Source organism: Elephantulus edwardii, unplaced genomic scaffold (genome assembly GCF_000299155.1).
Source record: "Elephantulus edwardii isolate Elephantulus edwardi_28Jun2011 unplaced genomic scaffold, EleEdw1.0 scaffold00203, whole genome shotgun sequence".
Classification (NCBI taxonomy): Eukaryota; Metazoa; Chordata; class Mammalia; order Macroscelidea; family Macroscelididae; genus Elephantulus; species Elephantulus edwardii.
Window position 1 is genome coordinate 918,037 of NW_006399953.1, and position 19,840 is coordinate 937,876.

The following is a 19,840-nucleotide window of genomic DNA, read 5'->3' on the forward strand; positions in this document are numbered from 1 at the left end:
CTCCTCCTGTACCAGTCAGATCTGATTTGACGGTACACTCACACACAAAAATAAAAAAATAAAATAAAAAAAAATTTAAAAATTTTTTTAAAAAGACATCCTCTCAAACATTTATGACTTGCTGTCCTGTTAAACTTTGCCACTGCTACTAGAGTGAGATGGCATCTCATTTTGTTTTTTATTTCAATCTCTCTTATTGCCAGTGATTTTGAACATTTCTTCATGTGTCTGTCAGCCATCTGAATATCTTCGTTTGTGAAAAGTCTATGTTTTTTTGCCCATTTTGTAATTAGAGAGGTCCTGTAAGATTCTGTAAACTTTTGATATGAGACCCTTGTCTGAAATGCTATTGCTAAATGCTTTTTCACAATCAGTAGGTTTTCTTTTCACTCTGTTGGAAAAAGGTTTTGATGAGCACAGGGACTTAATCTTTAGACAATCCCATTCATCAACTTAATCCTCTCCAGATTGTGCTTTTCTGGCTGTATTTGGCACGTTCTTTATACTATAGATTAGGCAGTCTAAGCTTGACCCCAGTTTGTTTCTGATGAACTTTGTGGTTTTGGGCTTTTCTCCCAGGTCTCACCTTGAGTTGATTTTTGTGATGTTGTGAGATGTGGATCTCGTTTCAGCTTTCTGCAGGTAGAAAACCAGTTTTGTCAGCATGATTTGTTGAAGAGGTTGTCATTTCCCATTAATAGGTTTAATTTCCTTGTCGAATATCAGTTGAGCCTGGACAGCTGGGTCTATTTCTGGGTTCTTAATTCTGTTGATCTATGTGCCTGCCATTGTACCAGTACTATGTCGTTTTGGTTACCACCACTGTAGTAGGTTTTGAGGTCAGGGACTATTATGCCTCCCCACTTCAGTTTTGTTTTTCAGAAGTGCTTTGTTCATTTTGGTCTCTTTCCTCTTCAAATAAATTTGAAAATTTTCCTTTTGATCTCCTTGATAAAGGAATTTGATGTCTGTACTCGGATTATATTGAACATGTAAACTGCCTTGGTAGGATTATCATTTTCACAATATTGAGTCTTCCTGGCCATGAACAGGGCACATTTTCCCATTTAGGTCTTTTATTGTGTCTTGCAAAGAAGTTCTGATGTTTTCTTTGTACAGGTCTTTTGTGTTTCCAGTAAGGTGGGTCACTTTGAAATAACTCTATCTGTGGTTGGCTATTGTAAATGGTACTGCTTTTTTGGTTTCCTTCTCTGAGTTCTCTTTGTGGTTGGTTGTTTTTTTGTTGTTGTTGTTGTCTGTTTGGGTTGGGTTTTTTTTTTTTAGTTCTCTTTATTATTGTATAGGAATCCCTCTGATTTTTTGGATTTTGATCTTATATCCTGCACTCTATTAAAATGATCTACTAGCTTTAACAGGTTTTTTAAATTTTTGTTGAGTTCTTGGCATTTTGTGTGTATACTATGGGATGTTGTTGTTATATGCCGTTGAGTTGCTTGCAACTCATAGCGACCCTATGCACAACAGCCCTAAACTCTGCTCTGTCTTCTGCCAATCGCACTGTCTCTGACACGCCCATCCCGATAACCCCAGTCACTGAATCAATCCACCTCATAGAGGGCCTCCCCCTCCTGTGCTGTCCCTCCACCTTCTCCAGCATGATGTCCTTCTCCAAGGACAGGTCTCTTCTTACAACATGTCCAAAGTATGTTAGACAGAGCCTCAGAATCCTTGCCTCCAAAGAGCCACCCGGTTTAACCCTTTCCAGGATGAATCTGTTTGTTTTCCTAGCAGTCCATGGTATTCTCAATACTCTTCTCCAGCACCACAGCTCAAAGCATCAATTCTCCTTCTGTCCTCCTTGGTCATTGTCCAACTCTCTGATGCATAACAAGTGATTGCAAAGACCATGGCCTGTATCAGATGCACCTTCGTCTCCAGAGAGACACCACTGCCCTTCAGTACTTTGGAGAGGTCCCTAACAGCAGACTTTCCCATCACAATACACCCTTTAATTTCCTGACTACTGGTGCCAAGACTGTTGACTGTGGAGCCAAGCAAACTAAAGCTGTGAACAATCTCAAGCTCTTCACCATCCATCCTGATGCTGCCAATTGGTCCAGTGGTGAGAATCTTTGTCTTCTTGACATTGAGCCTCAAGCCATATTGGAGGCTACAGTCCTTGACCCTCTGCAGCAGGTGCTTCAGGTCCTCCTCAGTTTCAGCAAGCAGGGTTGTGTCATCTGCATATCGCAGATTGTTGATAAATCTTCCACCAATCTTGACCCCACATTTCTCTTCATAGAGCCCAGCCTCTCGGATGATCTGTTCTGCATACAGGTTAAAAAGGTATGGAGATAGGATGCATCCATGGCGTACGCCCTTTCCAGTTTGAATCATGCCATGTTCCCGTGCTCTGTTCTGATGACTGCCTCCTGGCCCAAGTATAGGTTTCGCATTAGAACTATCAAGTGTTCTGGAATTCCCATTATTCTCAGAGACAGCCACAGTTTGTTATGATCCACATAGTCAAATGCCTTTGCATACTCAATGAAACATAGATAGACATTCCTCTGGAATTCCCTGCTTTCAGCTAAGATCCATCTAACATCAGCTATAATATCCCTAGTACCACGACCCCTTCTAAACCCAGCCTGGACTTCTGGTAGTTCTCTACTGATGTGCTGTTCCAGTTGTTTTTTTATAATCTTCAGTAGAATCTTGCTTGCATGTGAAATCAATGAGATTGTTCTATAGTTTCCACACTCTGTTGGGTCACCTTTCTTTGGAATGGGAACAAAAATAGATCTCTTCCAGTCAGTTGGCCAAGTGGTTGTTCTCCAGATTTCTTGGCACATCTTGGTGAGCATGTCCGATAGGTTGGTTGTTTGGGGTTTTTTTAAACTTTTTACGTGGTGTCCAACAGTCCTTGATCTGTGTACCTCAGGTGAGGAGCTCACTGCTTCAGAAGAGGAAGGGGCAGCTCATCCAACTGGAATTTCTCTTAGGTCCCTGGTCACAAAATATAGCAGAGTGTAGGAACTAGGTTCTTCAAGGTGCAGGCCACTGTCCAATCTCTGTGTCCCAAGGTTTTAAAGCCAAGCTGGAGGTGATGGGGAAAGTTCTAAGATTGTAAGCAGGCTGGGTCAGAAGTGGTTGCACACTGAGCACTGGTCAAGTTCACCTGTTAAGAGTGTCCAAGTGAAGCCAGAGTTGATGGAGATTCTGAGACTGCAGGCAGGCTGCAGCCAGGACTTCTAGTCTATTTGTAATGACAGTTGAACACAGTGTCTATTCACAAGGATAAATCTTTCATTGTTTAGCAGTTTAATTGCCCATGTGGTTATTGAATATACATCTATGACTTTAAAAGAGGGGGAAATTATATTCTAATGAAAGAATCTTATTGGGACTAACAACATGTTGAATTTGGAGACCAAAATAAAGACATTTAAAGAGTTTCAAAGTTAACTTCCAATTTTCTAGCAACTGAATAAAAACTTGAAAAATATGGGATAAGCCTTATTCATAAGCATAATGAAATGTTTTTCTGGTGTTGTGAAGAAAAGTTTCTATGACTTACTATGACACATCTGTTGTGTGCCTAGTGACATTACAGGACAGAGAATTGCCCCAGAGGGTTTCCTAGACCACAAGCTCTATGGGAACAGGTTGCCAGCTCTTTTCCCCTGCAGAGTGAAGGGTGAGTTCAAGCAGTTGACTTTAGTGAGAAGTCCAGTGCTTAACTATTGTACCACCAGGGCTCTTTCCTAACACATTGTTGTTATTAGGTACCGTCAACTCAACTATGACTCACAGTGGTCCTATGAACAAGATATCTGAACCTTGCCCTATTCTGTGGAAGCAACACAATCTCTGTCATGTGCAAGTCTACTGTTGCAGTCACTCTGTCAGTCCTCCTGGTTAAGGGTCTTCTTTGCTTTCTCTGATCCCCATTTTTCCCAGCATGATTTCTTTCTCCAAGAATTGGCCCCTCTTGACAACATGCTCAAAGAAGTTTCACAGTCCTTGTTTCTAAGGAGCATCCTGGTTGTACTTCTTCCAAGACAGATTTATTTGTTCTTTTGGTAATTCATGGTATATTCTATACTCTTCACCAACACCATAATTCAAAGGTATCAACTCTTCTGTTATTTCCTTTATTGTCTAACTTTCAGATTCATATGAAGTAACTGAAAATACCATGATTTTCATCAAGTGTACCTTAGTCTTTAAACTGACAACTAGCTCTTTAGCACTTTAAAGAGGTCCTTGACAGCATATGTTGTTGTTTGGTGCCATGGAGTTGAGTATGACCCTATCAATAACACACATGAATCCTGTCCTATCCTGTGCCATCCTCGCAATCTCTGACAAACTCAAGTCTATTGCTGTAGTCACTGTGTCAAAGTGTCTTTCTCTCTTTCTCTGTACCCCTACTTTTCCAAGCATGATGTCTTTCTCCAAGGAATAGCCTCTACTAGCAACATGCCACAAATATGCAAGATAAAGCTTCACTATCTTTGCTTCCAAGGAGCACTGTGATTGCACCTTCTTCAAGACATATCTGTTTGTTCTTTTGGAAAAGATCATGGCCTGAATCAGATGTACGTTGGTCTTCAAAGTACCATCATTACTCCTCAGTAATTTGGAGAGGTCTATGATTGCAGATTTTCCAGTAAAAGACATCTAATCTCATGACTGCTGTTACAAAGTGTATTGATTGTGGATGCAAGTAGGATGAAATCACTGACAGCATCAATATTTTATCCATCTATGATGATGTCTATGTGGCAAGAAACTTTGTTTTCTTAACATTGAGATGCAATCCATATTGATGGCTGCAAGTGTTTGATTTTCTTCAGCAAGTGTTTCAAGCACTCCTCACTTTCAGCAAGCATAGTTGTGTCATCTGCATAAGAAAAATTACTGATGAGTCTTCCTCCACTCCTGATGCCACTTTGTTCCTCACAGAATCCAGCTTCTTGGGTAGTCTACTCAGCATACAGACCGAATAAGATCTGAAAGGACCCTGATGCAAGCTCTTCGTTAACTTTAAACCATGTCATGTTCCTTTGATCTGTTTCCACACACAACAGCTTCTTAGTCTATGTATAGGTTTCACATGAGCACAATTAATTAAGTGTTCAGGGATTCCCATTCTTCTTAATGTTGGCCATAATTTGTTATGATGCACACGATCAAACACCTTTGCATAGTCAACAAAGCTCAAATAGAAATTCTTCCAATATTTTTTGCTTGCAGGTAGGATCCATTTGACATAAGCAATGATATTCCTGGTGTCATGGCCTTTTCTAAATTCAGCTTGAACTTCTGGCAGTAGTGTCCTAGCCATTTTTGAATGATTTCAGCACTATTTCATTTGCATATAATATTATTTTTGATAGTTTCCACATTCTGTTGCATCACCTTTCTTGGCAATGGAAACAAATATCAATATCTGTCAGCCAGGAAGCTCTCCTACAAATTTCCTGGCAAAGTCTGGTGAGTACATCCAAGGTTGCAACATCTGTCATTGGAAACATGTCAATTGGTATCCCATTGATTCCTGATCCTTATTTTTTGCTAATGCCTACCGTGCAGCTTGAACTTTCCCCTTCCTTACTATTGTCTCTTCATTATATGGTTGCTGTTGTTGTTAAGTATCATTGGGTTGGAACCAACCCATAGTTGACCCTCCAGTGGGCTTTCAGAGGCAATAAATCATAAGGAAGACACTGCCCATCTTTATCCCACAGAGCAGCTAGTGGATTTGAACCACATATCCTTAGGATACAGCACAGTTTGTTACCATTAGTCCACCAGAGCTTCCTACCATATATCATATGGTATTTCCTGAAACATTTCAGTGTTAGCCAGTTCTTTTTAATATAGTGATTCTGTATATTTCCTCCCTCTTCTTTTGATGGTTTCTGAATTATTAAAGATTTTATCCAGAGCATCTCTAAATATTGCTACTCCTGGCTTGAATTCCCCCCCCCCATTCTTTCATCTTGAGAAATGCCAAGCGAGTTCTACTTTTTCATTCTCCAATTCTAGGTCTGTGCATATTTTGTTATAATAATAGTTAGTTTTGTCTTCCTGAGTTGCGCTTTGAAATCTTCTGTTCAATTCTTTTACTTCAACATCTCTTCCCTTTGTTATAGCTTCTCAATGTTCTAGTTCAATTTTCAGTGTCTCTTTGGTCAATCATTTTGGTTTATTCTTCCTCCTCTGTCTTTGTAGAGATCTTTTGCTCTTTTCATGGATGATATCCTCAATGTCATCTCACAACTCATCTGGTCTTCAGTCATTGGTGTTCAGTGCTTCAAACCTATTAAGATGGCTTATAAATTCAGGTGGGATAGACTCAAGATCATAGTTTGGGTTTTGCATAGTTTTTCATTTTCTTCAGTCTCAATTGGAACTTGTCCAGGAGTGACTGATGGTCTATTCCACAGTCAGCACCTGCTGATATTGAGCTTCTCCAGTGATTCCTTCCATAGAAGTAGCCAATTTGATTTCTATGCTATCTACTTGGTAAGGTCCATGTGTAAAGTTGCCATTTGTGTTTTTTAAAAGGTATTTGTGATGAATAAATCATCAAGTGTAAAAAATTTGGAAATTCTATTTCCCACCTTGGTTCTGACACCAAGCCTGTACTTTCTGACTAAGTAAGCTTCCTTCTTTATTGTTTCCAACTTTTGTGTTCCAGTCACCAATTATCACTAATGTATCTTTTTTTCATTATTGTTTTGATATTTGCCCCCCCTAAATAACATTTTCATTTTATACTGGTTTGATTACAAATACTAACATATCTTTATTGTACCTTTGGTCAATTTTGAACTGCAAAATTTGATAGAAATCTTCAATTTCCTCCTTTTTGGCTTTAGCTGTTGATGTATATAATTATAGTTGTATTAGCAGGCACTCCTTCTATGCATATAGATAATATCCTATCACTCACAACTTTGTACTTCATGATAGAACTTGAAATTGTCTTCCTAACTATGAATACAACATCATTCTTCCTCTGTTTTTCATTTCCAAGATAGTACACCATGTCAGACATGCTTTATAACAGTGGTGCTACACAGTATTTGTTCCCTGTCATTGGGATATTTCACTCAGCATGATGTGCACATCTGACATAAGGGGTTGGGAGGAGGGGAGGATAAGAGTGGATAGATTAAGGAAAGAACTCTCTAAAAGGAATAGATGATTAAGCATTATACAAACAACAAGAGCAGAAAATAAGAGGTATATAATTGCAAAGAGGACTGCAACAGGTAGGTAATTTTGTAACAACAAATTGATATCTTTTTTTTTTAAGTGAATTAGGGGAGGTGAGGGGAAGGATATGGGGTAAAATGTGCAACAGTGAATGAATGAAAACCTAACTTCTCTGTAAACATTCACTAAAATCACAATTAAAATTTTACTCAAAAAGGTATACCATGTGATTTTTCTGATTCAAAGTGGTCAAAACAAGTCAACCTCATCTTATCAATTCCTGGAATTACAATGTTCATGTATCCCATTTAATTTGTCATAACTTCTGGTTTTCTAACATTCATACTTCATACATTCCATGTTCCAACTATTAAAGGATGTGTGTAGCTATTTCTCCTCATTTTGACTGACTTTCAACCTGGTCTCTACTTCTAATACTTTATCTGTGTTCTTCTAACATTCATAGGGTTTTCATGGTGAAACTTACCTGTTAATTTGTTGTCATGGAGAATGTCTGCATATTGCTTATTACTTTATACCCTGGGTATCTGTATTTTTGCTTATTTATCATTGTTCTAATTATTATAGCACTTGTCTGTTAGTTTGCTGTACTGAGGTAACTTGTGGATACTGTGATACTAAAGGCTGTGCCACCAGTGTGTCAACTGCCAGAGGAGTCATCCATGGAGGACAAGTTTTAGTAAAGCTCCCAGATTAAGACAGACTAGGAAGAAGGATTGGCTATTCACTTCTGAAATAGTAGGCTTATGAAACTCCTATGAACAAGAGATGACAGCACATAGATATCCATAAATCAGAATGTGATGTCATTTTTAAGGTAAGTCAAAACACCAATTTTTAAAGTCAAGAATATTAATCTTGTTTTTAATATCTAAAATTAATCTACTAACAGTATGTAGATATAAAACAAATAGGCTTTTTTATCCTGGTTTAAAATTTCAAAAGCTACTCAAGCAAATGTATTAATCTTGTCTCCCAGGCTGATGAATAGAAAGAATATACCTTTTTTGGTTTTCTTGAGCACTTTGGAACTCTCCCATTTTTAATAATTCTCTGTGCAACTGCAATCGTTCCATCTCTATAATTCTCAAGAGATCATCTCGTGACTGTAACTCACTTTTTACTTCTGAGAGTCCTGCTTCCATAGCCTAAATGAAAAAAAAAATCCAATGCTTATTTTTAAATATATCCTGATATATATATATATATATATATATATATATATATATATATAAATACTTAATATCTACAAACTAGCCTAAATATAGTGAACTGACATTTAGTCCTCTACCAAATCTGTGTTAAAAAGAATTCCATTCTTTGGATAATTTATAACACTTATCTTATGTGTTCAGCTGAAGATAAAATCAGAAAATTATTATTTGTAAGCAAATAATCATTCACAGATGGCTTTAGTGCATGTATGTATGAAAGTACACATGAAAATATGCATAAAGTATCTCATCATCACTGCTGTCAAGCCGTAACCAGCTTATTTGATTTCCAAGGCTGTATGTCACATGGAGCCGATGGTGGAACTGAACCACCAGTGAGGCACAACCTTTAGGCTAGCAGTGCACCACTATGGAGCAGGGGACCAAACTACTCTAAACCATCAATACCTAAAATATAAATTAATGTAAATATTTCCCAAATTGAAAAGATGTCAACAAAGAACAATCTCAAAGCTCATCAGTGAAAGAAAAGATATAGTTTCACTATAGCCTACTACAGAGTTCTGGTGGCTTAGTGGTAAGAAATTGCCCTGCCAATAATGAAAATTTTAAAAAATGTGGCTCAAATCCACCAGCTGTTCAACAGGGGAAAGACAGGCAATCTCCTCTCATACAGTCTACAGCCTCTGAAAACCAGCTGGAGGGTCAACTATGGTTTGGTTCCAACTTGATGACAAACAACAAGAGAGCATTGCCAACTAGTGGACATATTTCATTTGGCAACTGCTATTGTTGTGTGTGCCATCGAGTCAGAGCTGAATCTCCAGTTGGTTTTCACAGCCGGTTTTCAGAGGCAGTAAATCATGGGGCGGGGAAGGGGGTGGTCTGGTGTGGGGGAAGATTGCCTATCCTTCTCATGCCAGAGCTGCTACTGGATTTGAACAGCATGCCTTTGTGATTGCAAGGCAGCTTCTTACCACTAGGCCACCAGAGCTCATCAGCTGGCAATTAGAAATACTCATAAACCTGTGAGTTCAATGTCTATATATTGTTAACTGAAGAGTAAAAGCTGTTGAGAAGGCTACAGTTGAGAAGGATACAGTTAGGAGAGAGAAGGGATAACACTAATGGTTTCTATCTTTGAAAGGTAGTAGTGAACTGGTCCTTGAAGTGCAGGTCAGAGAATTACTTTCTGTATAAGTGATTGGCTCCTCTCTTGCAAAAGGAAGATGAAATGTAGACACATTTTTGTATTAGGATATGGGAAAATGAGAATGTCTGTCTCTTGGATTCTGTTATAATTGTGAATAAAGGACAAGGTGATGGGCTGACAGTGGAAACAGGTGGAGGGGAGGATATGAGAATGATGTTTGAGAGTGGCAAAAGTTGAAATGGCAATTATAGAGAATGCGAGGGTCAGAGACAGGAGAAACAGTGCCGTTTTGTTGGGCGATCCTGAGTAGTCATCTGAGGTTTGTGATTGTGATGTGCTGAATGACATTCTCCAGTAATACGATGGCTCTCCAGGACAACTTATTGGAGGAATCTTTCTATGTCATTAGGTTCCTTCCATTCTATTTACTTCATAGAGAAAATGTACCTGACCCAAGTCATCAAATCCACTCTTATTTTTATAAGAGGAAGAAATTGAGGGGCAAACTTCGTCCAATATCACATAGCTCATAATTGGCAGGTGTTGGAGCAAAAAAATCCAGACATTATGAAAGATCATTCAAGGCAAAAAAATTATTTTTTACTCAAAGTTAAGTGAAATGGTTTTAAGCATTTTCAGCATCATGCAACCACTACCATAGCCCTGTACATTTTTGGCCCCCTAAAACCAACTATCTGGAGATTAATATTTTTCCCCTCCTCCTACTATTTGGGGAATCACTGCTCTATGTTATGTCTATGTAGATTTTCTTATTTGAGATATATAAATTAAATCAGACAGTAACTTCTTTCATAACTGGTTTCTTTCACTTAGCAATACTTTCAAAGTTCACCCATTATTGTAGAATGCCTCAATATGTTATTTTTTAAAAAATGTATTGGCTTGCATATAATAATTCATATACATTGCATTTTTACATGTACTTTGTTTTATATAATAATTTATATATATATTTCCATAATCAATTGTCATTACTCTATGCCTATTATCACCTCATTTTTTCAAGTCTTCACTGAGATTTTCCCATTACTTCATCCTCTCTCCACCCACTAATCTCTGCTACCTCAGTGATTTTTCCCCCTTTCCTTTTTTTTTGCCTATCTCTCTCCTTTCCCTGTTGAACATTTCTACATATATCAGTTATCTTCATTTTTTCCACAATAGTGGGCTGACACAATATTTGTGCATATGTGACTAAAGTATTTTACTCAGCATAATGCTTTTCTAGCCTCTCTCATGTTATATGGTATTTTACAAAATCATTGCTCCTTAGTGCTCCGTAGTATTCCAGTGTGTGAATGTATCACACTTTTTAAATCCATTCACTTGTTGTTGAGCATTTGAGCTGTTTCCATTTTATTGCTATTGTGAATAATGTAGTCCTATTTCTTTTTATAACTCAACAATATTCCACTGTCTGTGGTGATGAAGGAAGATGTTAAAGCTGCTCTGAAAGAATTGGCAAAAAACAAGGCCCCAGGAATTGATGGCATACCAAATGACATATTTCAACAAACAGACGTTGCCTTGGATGTGCTCACCAAGTAATGCCAAAAAATCTGGAGGACAACTACCTGGCCTATTAACTGGAAGAGATCTATATTTGTTCCCATTCCAAAGAAAGCTGATACAACAGAGTATAGAAATTATCAAACAGTATCACTGATATCACATGCAAGCAAGATTCTGCTGAAGATTATCCAAAAACCACTGGAACAACACATCAACAGAAAATTGCCTGAAGTTCAGGCTGGATTTAGAAGAGGCTATGGCACTAGGGATATTATAGCTAATGTCAAATGGATCTTGGCTGAAAGCAGAGATTATCAGAGGAATGTCTATCTGTGTTTCATTGACTATGCAAAGGCATATGACTGTGTGGATCACAACAAACTGTGGCTGACTCTGAGAATGGAAATTCCAGAACACTTGATTGTGTTTATGTGAAACCTATACTTGGCCCTGGAGGGATTTACCAGAACAGAGCAAGGAAACACTGCATGGTTCAAAATAGAGAAGGGTGTGTATCAAGGATGTGTCCTAGCTCCATATCTTTTCAATCTATACACAGAACAGATTACCTGGTGAAAGGAAAATTTAAAAAATAATAATAATAATGTCCCCAAACCCAAGTATTGTAAGAACCCATACCTTTGATCAGTATTGTAAGAACCTATACCTTTGATCTTGTGTGAATGTTTGTGTTCCAGGAACTAGCTGACCACAAACTGAAGAAACAATTACTGGCAAAAACCATATTTTAACTAACGTCAGCAGCAGGCACCTGACCTAAAATTGAACTTCTCCTTTTCCAAAGAGCCAATGAGCTATCTCTACGCCAAAGAACCCCTAGACCTAGTATAAATTCCCTTGCTTTTTGGGGCTCGGGGTCGACTTCCCTGTCTCTCATGTGAGATATAAGTCGTCCCGAAGCTTCGTCAATAAAGCCTCTTGTGATTACAGCAAGTGGATCTGGTGTGAGTAGCTCGGGGTCACGGCTGGTCTGGGAAAAGCCCTAGTTTAGGGTCTTTCATTGGGAGCCTGGGCTCTATGAGGAGAAGTGTGATACCAGGATTGGACATAGACTCATCAACAATCTGCATTATGTTGATGACACAACGCTACTTGCTGAAATTGAGGAGGACCTGAAGCATTTGTTGTAGAAGGTCAAGGACTGCAGCATTCAATGTGGATTGAAGCTCAACATCAAGAAAACAAAGATTCTCACTCTTGGGCTTATTGGCAGCATCATGATAGACAATGAAGAGAGTGCTTGGCCCTACAATCAACACTCTTGGTACCAGGAAATAAAAAAAAAAAAAAAGAATTGCATTGGGAAAGTGTACTGTCAGAGACCTCTCCAAGGTACTGAAGAGCAATGATGTCAGTCTAGAGACCAAGGTCCCCGTAATCCAGGCCATGGTCTTTGCAATTACTTGCTGTGCATCAAAAATCTGGACAATGACTAGGGATGACAGAAGGAGAACTGATGCATTTGAGCTGTGGTGCTGGAAGAGAGTATTGAATATACCATGGTCTGCTAGGAGAACAAACAAGTTTGACTTGAAGAGGGTGAAGCAGGCTGCTCCTTGGAGACAAGGATTCTGAAGCTTTGTCTGACATACTTTGGACATGTTGCAAGGAGGGACTAGTCCTTGGAGACAGACTTCATGCTTAGGAGGGTGGAGGGAGGAGGGACAGTGCAAGAGAGGAAGACCCTCGATGAGATGGATTGATTTAGTGACTAGAGTAATGAGTGTAGATGTGTCAGAGACAATTAGATCGGCACAGGATAAAGCAGGGTTTAGGGCTGTTGTAGATAGGATCACTATGAGTTGCAGGCAACTTGATGTCACATAACAACAACAACAACAACATTTTATTATATATTCATTGGACATTGAGCTGTTTCTAATTTTTGCTATTATGGATAACACAGCTATGAAAGTTTATGTACAAACTTTTGTATGGATATATGTTTTCTTACTCATTAATTTTCAGTCAAACCCTAGATAAACAATTGTGTCAGTGGCAAAGGATACAATTTCTAGGATACTTTTTAAAAAAACCCCACAAAAAAACACAACACAACAAAAAACAAACTAAGCCTAAATATACAGTGTTTCCTTTGAGATCTAGGACCTGGGAAGGACCTAGTTGTAATACTTTAACTCCACAACTTCCTGTCTGACTAGGAAATAGATATAAAAAGAGACACAAATTGATAAGAAAATATGGGTTCTAAAGATGTGTTTGGACAAAGTCCTAGATCAACAAGAATTTTCAAATGAGGTTAGAATCTCAAAAGAAAAGAAATGTGAAACAAAATATTGCCAAATAGATGAATTAACTTGACCTTGGCATTTAAAGAATGCTTTGCAAATCTGCCCCTAGAAAATCATCAAACAAGCAAGTGCTTGTAGGAAAGTGGGTCTGCCTTCATCTGGAGGCAGGGTACAAAAGGTCTCTATCTCCAGGACAAGGATAAGTGGCATAACCTTGAATCAGAATTAACTGAAATTCTATGAAACATACAAAATCTGTTTGTGTTAGTAGAGAAGAGTGACATTTGGAGAGCTCACTGAGGAAAAGGTTTTGCTTTTTTCTTTTCTGAAGAGACCAGTTGTTACTTAAATAATGACATGTAAAGATACCCATGTGAAGGGACTTAGCAAATAATCTGCTATTGATGCAAGCAAGGCTGAAAATCTTCAAGCACTAGAGAAAAGGTTGAGAGATCTAAAAAAGAAACAAAACAACAGTACAGAATAAGAGTTGCATAACAAAGTCGACTGAGCAGGAAATTATGCAATAATGAATGAATATTTTTTTAAAAGAAAAAGTGAACTGGGGTGGATGGGGAGGAAAATGTGCAACAATGAATGAATAAAATTCCAACATTTTTGTAAACTTCACTTAAAATCTCAAAAAAGGAAACAAAAACATTGGTGAGAATTAAGAAAGACAAAGTATTGATTCTCACTTAAATACTGTATGATCTTGGCTATTTAAATAACAGCCTGAGGAGACAGCAGCACCAACACTAGTTAAAAAGGTAGGACCTCAGGCTCAAGACTGTAGCTACTGAATCAGAATCTGCACCTTATAATTTCCAGGTGATTAAGCTTTCAGAAATTCTGCATAAGGGCTCTGGGGGGGGGGGAGAGGGAAGGGTTAGAAGTAGAAATTTTATGTATAGAAGAAACTACCAAGGTTGATAGTGGAGTCAGAACTTCTAAGGACCTGGTGCTGATAAACAGCTCTTCTTTGAACAAGCTACAGAAAGAACCAGTTTTTATACTCAGATCACTTGTATCATAATCACTTGTGTTTTCAAACTTACTTCCCCTTCCCTTAACACAATATATTTTAATTCAATAGGTCTGCAGTTTTTTTAATAAAACTCTGGTGATATACAAATATATGTTGCGATCCTTATATATAAAACATACTTAAGAATATTTAAGGGAACACTGGTGGCCTAGTGGTAAGAAGCTGTGCTGTAATCCCAAAAGCACAAGATTCAAATCTACCAGTTGCTCTGCTTGGGAAGGATAAGCAATCTCCTCCCATGTGATTACCACCTCTGAAAACCAGTGGAAGGTCAGCTATGGGTCAGTTATGATTCAGTGACACTCAACAATGATGACAAGCATACTTAGGGTGTTCTGGTGCCTTAGTGATGGTGGAGTTGTGATGCTAACTCAAAGGCTTCAACCACTAGCTGCTCCATGTGAGAAAAATAGGCAATCTTCTCCCATGCAGTTAACTGCCACTGAAAACCTGCTGGAGGATCCGCTATGAGTCAGTTCCAACTTGATGATATATAGCAACAACAACAAAGCATATGACCTAGGATTATTTTATTTAGCTGTTTCTGCATATCTAAAGCATTAAAAAGAAAACAAATGGTATTTGATAAATGCTATAAGTCTTTAATACCTGCTCTCTGAGGAAGTTTCTTGGCAGGCAGTCTCTAGGTAATGAACAAGATGTGTTTCTAATTGTGTCCTTAGTCATTTCTGTTGGTAAATTGGAACAGGTGCATATGGTTCTTATTTAGCCTTCCTTTAATGTTCTGAAGGGAGTGCTGGTGGCTTAATTGTAAGAACTTGTGCTGCCAATGCAAAGGCACACAGTTCGAGTCAATAGTTTGAGCTTCCCTGCAAGAGAAAGATGCGCATTCTCCTCCTGTGTGATTTAATGCCTCAGAAAACCTGTTGAAGGGTGAGGTATTAGTCAGTTTTGACTTGGTGATACTTATGTGGTGGTATAATGGGTAAGGAGAAGCTCAGGAGAAAGATGGGCTGGCTGTTACCTCCCTTATAATTTACAGCCTCTGAAAACCCCCTGGAAAGTCAGCTGTGAATTACTTCTGACTCCAAGACAATGAGTTGAGCTGAACTTAAGCACAAGAAAGGCTCATTTAAAAGCTGTTTAGTGAGTGAATGTGAATGTTATAAAGACATTTGTTGTGAGTAGGAACTTGTTCAGTTGTTTCATAGTGAAGGCAAATTTTCATGACATTAAAGAGCAAGTATGGGTTGGGGGACTTTACCTTCGCTCTGGTGCAAGACACCAAGGCCTGTACGGCTTGTCCAGCCCGGGAGTGTCTTCCAGCCACCACTTTTGCTGCATCTGCTAAAGGCTGCAGCCCAGTCCAGGCTCACTCACGCCCTGGCCAACAACAGAACCACTGCCTGCTAGGTTGAGGGGCTGCAGTTTTACACTGTAATCCCGCCCAGAGCACTAGACCACAGCCCCAGCCATCTGGAGACCCTGTTGTCCCACTGCCTGGAGACTGCCCAGCTGCCGCCTCTGCTCTCCAGCACCAGGAAGCACCAATATCACTGGTACTTTGGGTGAAACACTGCTGTTTAGCTACACTTAGTGGGACCCCTTAAGCTCAAGCAGAAGAGGCTGGACCAGTTTGAGCTGGGCTGAGAGGTGGTTTCTGGAAGGAAACAGACTTCCCTCTTTTGAAATTCAGGTACTTTGGATTAAATACTGCTGTCAAGAAGGGAGCACATAAATACATAGGTCCTTCACAAAAAATGGTAATGGTAAAACCTGGCCTGACAATAATCACATTAAATGGAAAGAGACTAAATGTACCAACCAGGAGAAAAAAGAGTAGCAGAATGGATTAAAAACAAAACAAAACAAAACCTAAAGCCCATCAAAATGTTGCCTACAAGAGAAACATCTAAAAAAAGAAGAGAAAGACAGACTCAAATGTGAGTTCTGGAAGCTGATGTGCCTTGGTTGACTGTCTGTATATGAATTTAGAGTACCGCTTTGAGGACACTCAGCTGGAAGCTAACTGAAAACAGCTTACTAGGTAAGCACACAGACATGTCCCCAAGAAAAACAGGGTGTTTCCATGAGACCTCATAAAACCCAGAAGAGTAGCTGTGAAGGCTTTATTAATGAGAAACTAAAATCCTTGAGAGCTTATAGAAAATACAGATTAACGAGATACTATTGTCCTTGAGACTTTACAGAAGACAAGAGATAAACTTTTTGTGTTTTTGTTAGAACTATCTGAGTAAATCATTAAAAGCCCTGGTTCCCAGAATACTCAAAGACACATATCTTTCTAGCCACAGAGATAATTGTTAGATATGTTACTTTAGGGTCTTTGAGATAATTGTTTGCTGTGTAGTTGTTTAGATAGTAATGGAATGCTTGTACTGTCTCTATATGCTGAGAAAACAAATCTCAGCACTTATTGGCTCTTGCCTAAGCCACCTGTGTCTCACTTTCTCTCTGTTTGTCTGTTTGCATGGTTTTTCCTCAGCAATGCTGTGTCTTCAGGTCCTGCTAGTAAACGGTAACACTCAAAATCAAAAGCTGGGGGGGGGGGAATATACCAAGCAAATAGCAACCTCAAAAAAGCAGGAGTGGTAATACTAATCTCTGATAAAATAGACTTCAGAATGAAAACCACCACAAAAGATAAAGAAGGGCATTACATACTAATTAAAGGCAAAATAGATGAAAAAGACATAACCTTGGCCAATATTTATGCACCAAATGACAGACCTGTAAAATACATAAAACAACAATTAACAGAATTGAAGAAAGATATAGCACAATATTGGTAGAAGACTTCAACACACCACTATCATCAAAGGATAGGTCAACTCAAAAGACTCAACAAAGATGCAGAAGAGTAAAATTATACAATCAGCCAACTCAACCTTGTGGATGCATTCAGGGTACTACTGCACCTAACTAAAACACAATTCACTTTTTTCTCAAGTGCTCATGGTATATTTTCCAGAATCGATCACATAGTAGGACACAAAACAAACCTCAACCAATTAACAAAACATTGAAATAATACAAAGTATCTTCTCAAACCACAATAGCATAAAACTAGAAATTAACCACAGGAGAGTAGAGCTTACAGAACCATCCATCTGGAAATTAAGCACCTCTCTGCTAGAGCACAACTGGGTTATAAAAGAAATAAAGGCCAAGTATGAATTTTCTAGAAATTGGATGTCATTAATTTGACTGTGTGGATAACAACAAATTTTTGGTAACTTTGAGGAGAATAGGAATCCCAGAACACTTAATTGTGCTCATGTAAAACCTATACTTTCACCAGAAAGCAATAGTCAGAAGAGAACAGCGAAATACCAGACAGTTTAGGATCAAGAAAGGTGTGCACCATGGATGCATCCTATCTCCATACCTTTCAATCTATATGCAGTAAAAATAATTTTGGAGACTGGACTTTATGAGGAGAAATGTGGCATCAGGAATGGAGGAAGATTCAACTATAATCTGTGTTATGCAGGTGATGCAACCTTGCTTTCTGAAAGTGCAGAGGACATGAGGCATTTGCTGCAGAAGTTTAAAGACTGTATTAATCAATATGGATTGAAATTCAACATCAAGAAAGCAAAGATTCTCACTACTAGGCCAACTGGAAGCTTCATTATGGATGAGACAAAAAAGAGATTGAGATTGTTGGTAACTTCAGCTTGCTTGGATCCACAATCAACACTTGGTACTAGCAGTCAGTAAATCAAAAGATAAATTGTACTAGGGAAGTCTGCTGTCAGGTACCTCTCAAGAATACCAAAGAGCAATGATATCAGTCTGGAGACTAAGGTGCATCTGCTCCAGGCCACAATCTTCACAATTACTTGCTATGCATCAGAGAGCTGGACAATAACTAAGGATGATAGAAGAAAGATTGATGTCTTTGAGTTGTGGTGCTGGAGAAGGGTGTCTAACATACTGTGGAATGTCAGAAGAACAAGCAGCTCTGCTCTGGATAGGGTGAAACCAGATTGCTCCCTGGAGGCAAGGATTTTAAAGCTCTATCTCAACATACTTTGTGCATGTGGCCAGGAGGGTCCACTCCTGGGAGAAGGATATCATGCTTGGAAGGGTGGAGGGCCAGCACAGGACAGGAAGGCCCAGGATGAGATGGATTGACTCAGTGATTGCAGTAATGGGATTAGGTCTGTTGGAGGTGGTGAGATTTGCTCAGGATAGGGCAGGTTTCAGATCTAATGTGAATAGGGTTGCTGTGAGTTGTAGGTGATTCAATGGCACACAGTAACAACACCATAACAACCCAGACAGACCACATTACTTTGTAGGGTTATGGCAACTATCAGACTGGAATAGGCCATGAAAGTTGGTCCACTAGGTCTGACTTATGGGTATATATATTTTGACATAACCTCACATATGAACCAATAAACATTCAAGTTTTGTTGCTTATTACACCAAGTAATATGTTTCTTAAATATTTCCCCTTCATATCTAATCTGTGGAAGTTCAAGGATAGTTAAGAATTAGAAATCTTTTATTAAAGCACATGGAAAATGTGACACTCCATCTGAGCAAGTTCTCAATGAAATCAGCTCAAGTCTCCTCACTTGCGTCTTCTCACCAGCAGGAAGACTCTTCCCTTGGCCATAACTCTAATGCTCCACTCTAATGACCACATTCTCCTTGGAAACGATGCTAACAGACTCACAGCAGTAGAGGTGGTTCAAGCTCAAATAGATATACCATTGGGTCCTGAGGCTATAAATTGAAACTGGAGAACCTGTGCACTTTCTCAGGCTGAGGCTCTGTTGGATTCAACTCAACGGAGAATTGAGGCCTTTTTATAGAGAGCAAATCATTATGGACTATACCACAAAAGTCCCCTAAATATTTATTTAATATCTGTCAATGACAGGTCTTCTACTACACGTTAAAAAAACAAAACTAGTAACTCCTATGATAAAAAAGGCCTTGCTCTCGTTATTGTGGAATGAGTATAAGGATCCAAGAGAGGTGGGAGAGGTTGTAAGCAGAAGAATGAGGATGTTCAGGGGGAGGGGAGCTTAATTGTGGGGTTGTACAATTTGATGAGGGGGATGAGGGAAATTGAAAGAATTTGTTCTTGAAAACAATGTATTCGAATTTTGTAAATAAACTAATAGAAAATTTAAAAAAAAAATTTTCCTTCAAAACAATTATGAGATATCATCTCACCACAGAAAAATAGCAAAATTCAACAAAGCAGCAAACAACAAAAGCTGGTGAGGTTGTGGAGAAACTGGAACAAGGGTTCACTGTTGGTGGGAGTGTAAAGTGGTTCAACCAATCTGGAAGGTAGTATGACACTTTCTCAAAAAGTTGGAAACAGAAATAGCATTTGACCCAGCAGTTCCACTACTGGGAATACACACACACACACACACACACACACACACACACACACCCTCTATCTATCTATTGCCTTAGGTGAAAAAAAAAT

At 38.8% G+C, this 19,840-nt stretch overlaps 1 protein-coding gene across 1 annotated transcript in view; it reads right to left on the reverse strand.

Annotated features, from left to right (window-relative positions):
- Positions 1-19,840, reverse strand: part of CCDC67 (coiled-coil domain containing 67) — a 141,089-nt gene that overhangs the window by 47,833 nt on the left and 73,416 nt on the right. Inside the window, exon 7 of the mRNA XM_006897180.1 lies at positions 8,218-8,363. Within this exon, the coding sequence (XP_006897242.1) occupies positions 8,218-8,363 (146 nt within the window). The remainder of the gene's footprint in view (positions 1-8,217; positions 8,364-19,840) is intronic.